The 12,213-nt window shown below is 39.0% G+C and overlaps 1 protein-coding gene across 1 annotated transcript in view; it reads right to left on the reverse strand.

Moving 5' to 3' along the window:
• The window catches only part of Iqch (IQ motif containing H), a 169,620-nt gene that overhangs the window by 17,885 nt on the left and 139,522 nt on the right, over positions 1–12,213 (reverse strand). The window contains exon 18 of the mRNA XM_051197720.1: positions 4,083–4,205. Coding sequence (XP_051053677.1) covers positions 4,083–4,205 — 123 coding nt within the window. The remainder of the gene's footprint in view (positions 1–4,082; positions 4,206–12,213) is intronic.

A 12,213-nucleotide genomic window follows, 5' to 3' on the forward strand; every position in this document is an offset into this window, starting at 1 on the left:
TTCCAAGGTAGGAAAGAGGACATGACACTCAGATGTTCTGCATAGATAGGACATAGCCTCACTTCTGTTCATATCTTATTGGCCAAAACAAATTACATGGTCATGTTCAACTTTGGGGGAGCACTGAGGAGGTGTAGTTCTGTTATGTGCCTGGAAAGGGGAGAACCAGAGTATTTGTAAACAATGCTGATATTTCCCACTAAGGCAATATCTAGGCCAAAGAAAATGATTGTTGTTGATGGTGGGGTTTTTAAAGACTGTGGCACACTACCTGTGTATGAGTAATGTCAACCCCCTTCACACTATTGCAGAGAGTAAACATGATGCCTTTGTCCATACAGCTTGCCTTACAACTTTATATCATTAAGAAACTAGTGGGGGGGCATTCTGTAGCATTACAGAGCGACCAGGAAGAAGTCGTACCAAGTTACTTACAAACTCAACAATGCATCTCTCTAGCATTCGTCAAGAAAAAAATAAGCTCATAGGGTAATCTGGCACTCCCCACACTCAATTTTGAAAAAAAAAAAAACCACTGTGACAATAATGGGAAGAAAGCCAAATTTAATGAGAACATTGGAATATTCTTCCTTTGGTAGCATCAACAATAATATATTGTTTATATTGCTTGATGATTTTCCTGGAAAAAAAAGCACCCATTTTAAATTCAACCAAAAGTTAAAAACAGGTAGCAGAGGTTACTCTTGGATTTGGGTAAATGGTTTTCTTTTCATTCTTAGTATAACTTAGAGAGAGAATGAATCCTTAGGGAGGTCCATCTTAAACATACTCTGGCTTGTGTTAAGATAGAGGCAGCCATAGAGGCTGTGCAGAGAGGTGTTGCTTCTCCAGCTGAGTGAATGAGTGAGAGGCACTGAGACAGAACACTGTTTTGAAATGGATCTCAGAACTCTTTCATTAGGCTAGCAATCATATTTTAGTTAAAGTGAAGTAATTCTTAAGAGGAAAAGGCACACATGGAAGAAAGCCATGTATTAAGGGTCAAATACCAGCTCTACATCATTCTTGGGCATATACATTCATGGGAAAATGCTCACTGTGATATAGTAGAAACAACACCTCCTTCCAGCATGAGCATGAAAATAAATGAGATGGCAAAGTGAAAGTGCTCAGCCCAGTGGCCAGCAAACAGTAAGTGCTCTAAAATGCTGGCCCATCATCTCCCTTTCTGAGAGAAGTCCATCAAGACAGGAAGGAGAGCAGGAGTATGAAGAATGCCAGCAATCCCAGGAATTGAGCAGGTGAGGCAGGAGGATTGCCAGGAATTTAAAACCAGCATAAGATTCAGAGTAAGAGCTTGTCTCAGGAAACCAAAAGAAGATGATGAAGAAAAAGAGGGAGAAGAGGAGGAGAAGAAAAAGGGAAGTGTAAGGAATGATGAGGAGTGGTGGTTCAAAGTTTTCATTAGGGATCAATTTCTAAACCAATTTTTACAGTCAAGAAATATGAGAGCCCATATTAGGAAAAGTCAGGCAATAATACAACTGGAAAATTTGTAAAATGTTAATATGGTCAGATGATTATTGCTTCAGCTTCTCGCTTTCTTTCTCTCTCCTCTCTCTCTCTCTCACACACACACACACACATGCACATATTGTGTGTGTCCCTTAATTCATATATATGTGTGTATGTATGATTTATGTGATATATTTATACACACACATTATATATATATATACATATGTATGTATATACATATTAATATACATTTTTTGCTTGCTTCTGGTTATCCTCTCTGTTTTTTTATGGGTTCCTCTAATTCCTGGGCTTTATCTCTCCTTTGCTTCTGATTCTGTTTTTCTTCTTTATTTTGTTCCATTACTCTGTTGCTCCAATCTGCATTTTTCTTTACCTGTTATCCTTCATCCTTTGTAAGTTATCGAACACAAGCAAACCTGCAGGTAAGTCTGTGAAACTGTCATGCTGTCTGTGATGCCTCTCTGTCCATTCTTTCTGTAGCTCTCCCTAGCTAGGTCTGTCACTCACTGATTTGCTTCCTCTGCACCATGTGCTCGCCCTCTTGACCATAACAGTCCTCTTATTACTATTCTGCTCTTAGTTGCAGTATCATAGCCAATGAAGTTTGTTCTAGGCACAATTATTGCTAATTACCAACTTTTCCCAGTATCTGTTGTGACAACTTGCAATATACTCAGCATTGGCAAATTCTGACAGTCTCTATAGAGACTCTATTGAAAAATAACAAATAAGAAGTGATTGTATGTAATCACTGAAGAAACAAAGGTGTAAATAATTCCTGGAGTTCTGGGCTTTACTTTTCTCAAAACTATTATAACTCCAATCAAGTGCAAAGCCTGGAGCTCGAGAATAAACACATTTTAGGGAGTAGAAAGTGAGTTTTAGTTTAGGGAGTATAAAGTATGTTTTGTTTTGGGCTTCTTTGGGACTTTTCCTGCCAAATGTGCTGATTCACAGAATGTATTCTGTTTTGATATTTTAGAAAAATAAAACAAATACATTAGCTACCTTATGGTACATGGGAATATTTAGGTCCCATCAGTTTGGGACTAAAAAATTATTTCATTCTGAAGGGATTGTGCACAGTATATGTAACAATTTCAGGTAAATCAATTCATTCTGACATTTTCACTTTTTTCTGAATTGCATCAGATTGAATATAATTTGCAAAGCAATATGAGCTCAATTACATACATTTGCACCAGCACAGATTACACTAACTAAAGGGCCTCATGATCTTGACAGTGCCCTTGGCAGCTGACTGGGGTTGCCAACTGTCATCCAAGGCATCCTGTTCACAGCTGATACTGTGCTTAATGTCTGAATGACTTTAAGGAGTCCATAAAAAAGTTGACTCTTGAAAACAGTATTGGTTCTCAAGTAGGAAAACTGAAAATTCATAGACATCACAGCTGTGAATGTGGCTCAGTGGCAGACTGCCTGCCTAAAATTAATAGATATTGAATTGTATCTCTACAAATCAAAAAATCAATTAAGTTGTAACTTATAATTATCATGTCATTATATTTAATGTGGGCAGTGAATTTATTCTTATATCATTGGTGTGATGTGGGTTGGGTTTGTCAAATCAACACGGGGTTATGTAGGGTCTTAGGGCATTTTGGAGTACCAGAGATTTGAAAGTATGTGTCCAAGTGGAAAAATAAGGAATTATTTCTCTAGAGTAGCATGCATTTCTGGACACAAACTGAAGGTCCTGGTTTAGGAATACTGCCACCATGAAGGCACATTATGGTGGAGCTGCTGCACAGGGACAAAAAGTACTCTTTTAAAAGTAATCAGAACTCATTCCTGAAAGTAATCATCACATGTAAATAGCAGAATGAGAAAGACTTCTTTTTGTTGTTCCACAATTTGTATTTTTAACCCTAAAACACTTATGTGACTATATTGGAAATAGGGCCTTTGAGGAGGTCACCAAGTTAAATGACTTGTAAGAGTAGAGTCTTGATTCTTTAGACTTGGTTTCTGTATACAAAAGACATCATGTCCTCTGATGCGTGAATTTGTGCATGGTATACATGTGCGTGTGTGTGTGCGTGTGCATGTGTGTGTGTGTATTAGGGACACAAGAAGATGATAGTGGTCTATAAGCAAATAGATTCCCTTACCAGGAGCCAAATCTACCAGTGGCTTGATCTTGGATTTCCACCCTCCAATTTTGAGAAAACAAATTCTTGCTGCTTAAGCCACTCTATCAGTGCTGTCTGTTCTATTTGTCTAAGAAGACCAAGGGTTATTTCTTAGTAGTAAGTAGGCTCTGGAGACTCAGAGCATGCCTGCTGCAGGATCAAGAAATGCCTCCAGGGTAATCCTAAATCTTGTAACCAGGGCTATTGCTCTATGATGTAGTTGTGCAAGTCTGGAGAAGAAGGGAACTTTCCAGGACTAGTGCTACCCCTGGTGGGTGCACATGCCTGTCCTATAAAATGCCTAACCTTCCTCTGAACACACCCACATAACCTTCAAAAAAATCTGTTGAAGGGGCAGCAGTTTACCAGCTACCTAGATTCTGCACACAACTGATTGGTCCAGCCCCGATAAACTATAACCCCTCATACCTCAAGGTCATAGCCAATGCCATGGGCCTTACACATCTGGAGAAAAACATAATAGAAGACTAGGGAGAGATTGTCGTGCTTCAGTTGGGTGGTCATCACTGCATAGCGACTGGTTTCTGGTGACTAGAAAAGTCACAACTGAAAGTTAGACTCTGAAAATTTTCAAATCAAATTTTAACTTTATAGTTCTAGATTGCAGAAAACTACTAAATAACATGGAAGTGTTTATACCACTACGATTGCATTGCTATTGCTATCTTACATTGCTTTGGAACATTTGTCATAACTAGGAACCAAACTGCTACCTAACTATTATCTACCTAAGTTTATACTTTATTTGGATTTCATTAGTTTCCCCCTATTTCCCCTTTTAGGTTCCAGGATCCCATGTTATATTTAGTGTCATATTATACTTAGTTATCCTAGTTCCTTATGTTCCTCTGGTCTTTCACAGTTTTTCATGTTTTTGATGAACTTGACAATTTTGAGGAGTACTGGTTAGCTGGTTCATTAAAATTCCAATTGATTTGCAATTGTTTTTTTCTCATGAGAGAGAGCAAATCCACACAAATAAACTAGTCTTTATCACCTCCTATCAAAGATCTATGCTATTGTGTTTTGCATGCTATTTCATAAAGGTCACATGTTAAAGGACAGTGAAACTATTAGGAGGTAGGGTTCTGTGGAAGTCCTTAGGTCACTGGAGACATGCCCTCGAAAGGGATTGTGAGAATTTGGTGTTTTAGTATCTAATCTACTTATTGACTCCTAATGAAACGATTTTATTTCACCATGCATGTTTTATTGTTGCAATCTATCATCCCCACCAGAGGTCCAAAGTAATGAATGGGCTAGTCCATCAAGGAGTGGAACCTCCAAACTATAAGCTAAATAAACCCCCTGCCTTATTTTCTCAAAGCTGACCAACACAGTATCAACATGACATCGATAGTGCTAGAAATAGTATTCCTCCTTCCCACACTATACTTTATAGAAGTAAGTCACTTTAGTGTTTACAAAAAAAAAAAAAAACAAAAAAAAAACCCTCTTCTCAAGGTACCCAATTTTGGAACAAATTGCATTTTCAGTTGGGAAACTACTATTTTTTTAAATTTTTTATTAGTAGATATTAATTATACATACAAATGGGTTTCAGTATGGCATTTTCATGCATGTACACAATGGATTTCAATTATAGTCACCTATTATTCCTTCTTGTTTCCTCTCTCCCTGGATAATCTCTTTCCCCTTCCTAAGTAGCCCTTCTGCTTTTCACACCTTTCACTTTATTTTGCATACCTATCAATTGGGGCTACCCCAGAGACTGGCTATAGTAGGCATGGAGAATTTTACTTATATATTTCCTAAAACATTTAAAATTTAATCTGCACAAATTAAGTTATTAGATACGAGCAACTTTGCAGCACGTCATTTGTAACATATATTTGCCTTGGACAATCAGCTGTTTCTGTTGGATAACTGGAAGTTTGGAGACCTGCATACAGAGTCATGATCAATTTAGAGTTGTAAAAGAATGCTCCTGGCCCAGGTCTTGAACTTAGGGGTCCCAGAGGTGCTTGAACTTCCACAGTGACTTGAAACAGGAGAAGTAAAAAAACCAAAAAAAAAAAAAAAAAAAAAAAAAAAACCAAAAACAAATGCTGGCTTTGGGGTACCTGGAGATCTGTAGGCAGACCTCAGGAAGCAGTATGAGAGCTGAGATGATTGAGTGCCCATCAGAGAATAGATAGCCTTACTCTTCCTTCTTCCTCACCATCCCCCCAGGCACATATATACAAACTCTACAGTTGTCTTTTGTAACATGTCTCCCATTCATGTGACTTTACCATCAACATTTATATCAAACCCTGTACGTGAAGTCTCAGGCAATACCACTGTTAAGGATGCTCTTCCCATGTGCAGGCAGAGTTCATGTTATTCAGTTGTTGGGCCCTTGCAGGATAATGTGTCTTGAGTCATGTATTGCCATTAGGATTGTCCCATCTGTACCTACTAGGACATTTTCATTTTTATCAGAGACATAAAAACAGTTTACCTATCAGTGGAGATACCATGTAATGTTTGATACACATATGCAATCACAATATTTAAATCAGATAGGCATTTTATCTCTTAAAACATTTATCATTTCTTTGTGGTTAAAAAATTTCAAAAGTTCTTTCTTGGGTTACTTTTTCGTTTTTTAATGTGCACTACATAACTATTGCCAATAGCCACCATGTTGCAAATATTGTAGTGACAAGAGAAGCTCTGACTCAGCTGGCTAGACTCTGCCATGCCAGGTACATACCTACCTTCATACTGAAGGCCCAGAAGCCTGAGCCTTTGCACATGGATATGAACTGCAACACTTTGGAGTTCCACTGTGGCTACTGAGCATGTAATTGTATGATAATTTCTGTGAATTCACATGATAATTCTATCTAAGGTTTTAGTTGTCTTCTAAACGTTTTATGCTACTTTAGTATATAAATAAGCATAACCAAGATTATGCCACAGTTAGTGAGAGAGGCAGGGAAGGACCTAGTAGGTAGATCTTCCTCCATACTGTGTACTTGGTCATAAAGCACAACAGAAGAGCTCATGGCCCAGTAGAATATGACTTCTGGATGTAAGTAAGACCAGGCCACCCTGAGGCTACTTCTCGGTGAAATTCAGAACCTACCTTAGTGGGCAGACTCTTCCAGAGTCTCAGTGCACTTCTTTAATCACTTCCCCCTCCCTCTTCTAATTATTTGCCACCTTCTAAGAGAATGCAGGTCTTACAGACATTCTTCCTTTCCTAATGGAGGCCTTCCCTTCCTTTCTACTCAGTGACAACCTTAGTCTTTAAGGCCTGACTGTGTATGTTTAAAGAGTCTCCTGATCCTACCAGGCCATCATCATCTTGCTTAAAAACTCTGGAGCACTCCCTCTAATGGCATCTATAGATGACTTTGTGGACTTTGTTTGTAAAATGTCTATTTTATGCTTTAGTATATAAACTGTTCATTTTTAGAAAAAGAGGGCTCTTTATTTTAATTGATTTGATCTTTTCCGTACTTTCTGTTACTTATATAGACATCTGTGCTGCCTAGAAAGCCAGTGCTTTGTCTACTCATGCTTCCTTTAAAAATTCTACAACTCCTCCTCCTCCATGATCATCCAGCCTATCCTGTGTCACTGAGACAGTGGGTAATACATACTGGAAAGCAAATTAGTCACAGGGACATGGCTTGCCCGTTGATAACCAGAAGCATCCTCAGGAAGAAGCTGAAGCTCCTAGGAACTCAAGCCCTGACTCTGAGTCAGTGCAAGCCTGGATAAACACAGGTTTCAAGTTTGACAGCCTGCACATTAAACCTTGGCTTCCCTGTCTGTTTGCTAAATAATCTTTAACATGGGCTCACCATCTCTTAACCAAAATTTTCACATGTAAAAATGAACATAATAGTTCTGTCTAATATATTGGGTTATGAACAGGTTTATGTGACAGTCTTAGCAAAACACATGTGGATAAGGCTTAGTGAACTGATTCTGCCCGTACCTTAAGCTCTATGGCATAGCCAGGCACTGCCTTTTCTAAATGGCTCTTTGCCACTTATTTCAGCTTTCTCCATGTTTCATGTGTTGGATGAAAGACCTTCTGAATTTACTTCTAGTTGATTCTTGATGAGTGTTAAATGATACAGCTTAATGATGACTGATAGTCTCAGGTATGGACTGTCATAACAATATTACCCCCTTCCAGAAGTTTCTGCAACAACAATAAAAGCCAACCTAAGAACCTTTTCAAGAAAGGCTGCAGTGTGGAGAGCTAGGTCTTCCTTGTTTGCTCATGGCTGTGTTCATCCTTCCATCCTCTACAGTGTGTGAGGCTCCAGCCAGGCTTCCTACAGACAACTAGGACTCATAAAATCAAGCTGTTCAGAAGACCTTGGGGGATTATTTAGTCTTTCCTTGTTTACAACTAAGGAAACTGAGGCCAGAGAAAAGATCAGAATTCATGATCCCTGACCTCTCAGACCAACATCTTCACTCCAAATTCCCATTGACCACATCTGTAATGTGTGAGGATCTCAGAAAGTTAGTCTTTCCATGAAAACAAGAAGAAACAGCACACAAAACATTATCAGTGCTAGTCTAGTCTTATTTTTTTTTTTTTTTTTTTTTTTAGTCTAGTCTTATTAAACTACCTTTCTAAATCATGGTCTAACAAGAATGCTTCAAGCTAAATAAAAGAAGCCTGGAATACTCTTTTTCACTGGAGAATATAATTTTGCTTCAGCCACAATTTAAATTGATTTAGTTGTGAGCACAGCGTCTGAAGTGTGGGGCGCGTTCTATTTTCACCATGATACTTGTTTTGACAGTGATGCATTTCAGTTGACATAGCTGAAATCCTCATGTAATAAATCTCTGCCTGAAAATTAATCATGTTTATAATATTCTGAGAATTAATAACACCCATTGCTCAAATCATTAACTTAAAAAAAGAGCTTCCAAAATCTGTTCTCAGCAGTAAGGGACCACAAATAAATGAATGTTTGATAAAATAATCCAAGTAGCAGTTTAACAAGCGTAAACTGGAATGTGGCTGCAATAACACAGAACTATTGTTTAAGGGTTGGCAGAGGCTGATGAGGTTCTTATTCCAGTTATGAAGCAGGCATCCACATGCATAATGAACTGCTCTCTGAATTATTAATGTGTTGCTTATTTAGCCTCATCTGTCTAGAAGATAATGTATCCTAACTCTAATGAGTGATCGGTTTTGTACATAATTACAGTACCAGCAGTAGTGGGGAAATGTGTGCCTTCAACGAAGGAGTTCTAAAAATAAAGTCATCACATAAACTCTGATGTGGTTGCATTCTATCAAAATCAAACCCGAAGCATTTGAGAATTCATAATAAATTACAGGAGACAGAGTCATTATTAACATCATAATTTAACACAAAAGGTTTTACTTAATCATTCATTACAGATCATATCTGTTCAAACATGTGTAAATGACTTGGGTTGTTTTAAGATGTAGCAAAGATGACTTGTTTATGACTATGCAGAAACTGCGGTTTAGAAGGTCCTGGAAGAGACCTTATAAAATTGACAGAAAAGGGTGATTATTTATGCCAATTTTGAAGTTAATTAAAAGTTTAAAAAATGACCCCTTTGTGTATATGTATGTATGTAAAGGTAGGACATAACACTGAATGTCTTCTTCAATCACCCACTGTCTTTTTTTTTTTTTTTTTTTTTTTGAGACAGGGTTTATTTTCCACTGAACCTGGAGCTTACTGATTCATCTAGGCAGCACTGCACCCAGATTCTTACATGGGTTCTGGGGACTGAACCGAGGTCTTCATGCTTGTGAAGCAACTGCAGCAAGCACTGTGCTTACTAATCTAGCAACCCTCCTTTTTTATTTCTAAAATATGCGTATCTGGGATTTCTTAGACTTTATTAATGCCTTCAACTGTATTTGGTTGGTTTGTTTGCTGGCTGTAAAGGAGTCAAGATCAGACAAGATGACCTAACCCAAGGGGTTCCAGACAGTTCTGACACCTGTTGCTCACAGTACATGACTGAGCTCTCCTGAGAGTCTAGAACTGGGTCTTTGTTTGTTGTTTGCTTTTCTTGTCTCGGTACAGCACATTATTAAAGGAATAGACGCAAACTAGGAGCACTGTACATTTCAGCTCGTAGTTCTGAATGTGCTGTCATTATCAGAGTGGGTTCATTATCATAGATGCCATCCCTTCATAGTGACCTCCTAGTATTTCTTCCTTCCATCTGCAAAAGGGAGCTGACTGTGAACCTATCACAGTGTGTTCATACTTGCTTAGGAAGTTTCAGGTTGACTAAAAATTGTTCTATGTACATGTGTACATACTTCTTTTTTAAAGAACCCATTGCCTGGGGCCTACACACACACACACACACACACACACACACACACACACACGGGGGGGGGGCGGTTCAGGCCGGAAGACTCTATTACACTCTGAAATCTACAATGCTTTAAGTTTATTCTCGTACCAGAAGCCCTGAATGGCTTTTCTGCTATAATTCTAGAAATACTTGATTTCTCGAGAGTTTCCTGTTTTGTGCAGGCAGTTCTTAAAAGTAAACAATAGTTTTCACAGAATTCCCATTCTTGGCCTGTAGCTAGGAATGACACCTAGAGGCGAGAGGGGGGAAATTGGAGAATGCTGCTGATTTGAGGTACAACTACTGCTTATGGCTCTCCAAAGCTACACTCCTCTGCAGCAGATTGTCTTCAAAAGGTTGTACTGATACCAACTCAGTGTCTAGCCTCTTACTGTCATGGGGTTTTACTGCATCTTTCATCCAGCACTGAGCCAAGCCTTCCACAGATTCTTCTGGTGAAAATAGACACCTCGAGTGGAGGCATTTTCCTCATACCCATTCAGTTCTGCTTTTCAATAAGCAAAGATTGAGGTGATTCCTGGGAGTAAGGCCCTAGCTGGCCCCTCACAGGAGAACTGAATTGAGGGGTAAAGGAAGAATCCACATGAGCACTCAAGGCATCAAGAACCTCTCCAGGATGGTGGGGGTATAGGGCAGAGTCAAACAGTCTCCTTTAAACCCAGAGGCATCTAGTTCTGAAGATATTTAGTAGAAAGGTAGAGGATGTTGCTCCAAAAAGACTCTGAGACAGAGTCCAATTAAATATTGATGGGGAGAGAGACAGATCATGGGAGGCCTTAATAACTAAGCTAGGAAGATCACAATAACCTGATCTTTAAAAATCCTGAGTAGGAAGTGAAACCTCCAGTGCCAGGAATGGATTACATCTAGTTGAATCATTCCAAAGGTGCCCATGGAAACCCCCAAACAGCTCAGGCTATTGCCAAGGCTATTGGTTATTTTCCACAACCTGATTGTAAAACCTTATCTCATTAAACACAGTGAAGTCAAGCCGGTGCCCAACTACAGCCTTCACCCCCACTCGCTAGTGTTCATGGTAGTGGAAGGTATTCTTCATGTTACCACTAACCCAACTACTAACATTGCTTGTATGATGAGCCAGTACAATGGTGGCACAAACTTTGTGGAAGAAGCCAACCACTCTGATTGTTTTTAAGGTCTATTCTGTGAGATGGAACACATACCTAACAGTGCTCAGGTGGTCAAGAACCTGAGACTGCATAAGCTATGGACTTATGGAAAAACAAGTACTATTGTTCTGCTAAAGGAAAACAGCAATAAAGAGTCTCCTTATGACACTGCTATATCCACACGTAAGTGTCTCATTCAGCCATTGTCAGAGAAGCTTCTTTTGCCATAGATGGGAATTAACAGAGACCCACAATGACAATGTGCAGAGTAAGAGACTTTGGAACACTCAATCCTAACTAGGATTAAACCCCTTCCCTACAGGTTCAGGGAACTATGTAGAAGAGAAGGTAGAAAGGTCCTTAAGAGCCATAGGGAATGGATGACTCCATTTTAGACACAAGAGGACTAATGTACATAGGAATTTAGAAAGAGCCTGTGCAGCAGTTCAGTCCACACAGGATCCCAGTGCAGAGATGAAGAAGTGAACAGGGGCTCCCACCCCTAATCAAGAAGCTATCTCCAGTTGATATCCACTTGCAAGGGAACAAATAGTTTTCTCCAATGGATTCTCACTGGACACATTAACTACACTTAAGGGCAGGCCCCATACCCAGCAGTAGGTGGTCAAAATAAAAAGAACTCAGTGGTACTTTTTTTTCTTTTTGGTCTCATATGGCTTAATTTGAGCATTTCTTTGCCTTATTGGTCTATTAGTGTTTTTGATTTTATTTTTATGGGATTTGTGTGTGTTTGTTTGCTTGCTTTTTTTATTTTTTAAAATTCAGGTATATTTGTTTTGTTTGCCTGTTTTCTGAAAAGAGAGAAAAATAAAGGACATGAAGTTGTGTGGAGAGGAGGGGAGGGTCCAGGAGGAGTTGGGGAAGGGGAAATGGTAAACAAAATGTATCGTATGTTTTGTTTTCTGTTTTTCAAGATACGGTTTCTCTGTGTAGTCCCAGCAGTCTTGAAACTCACTCTGAACCAGGCAGTCCTCAAACTCAGATATCCACCTGCTTCTGCCTTCAAGTGCTGGGATTAAAGGTGTGTG

The sequence above is a fragment of the Phodopus roborovskii genome, unplaced genomic scaffold (assembly GCF_943737965.1).
Source record: "Phodopus roborovskii unplaced genomic scaffold, PHOROB, whole genome shotgun sequence".
In the NCBI taxonomy this organism is placed as follows: Eukaryota; Metazoa; Chordata; class Mammalia; order Rodentia; family Cricetidae; genus Phodopus; species Phodopus roborovskii.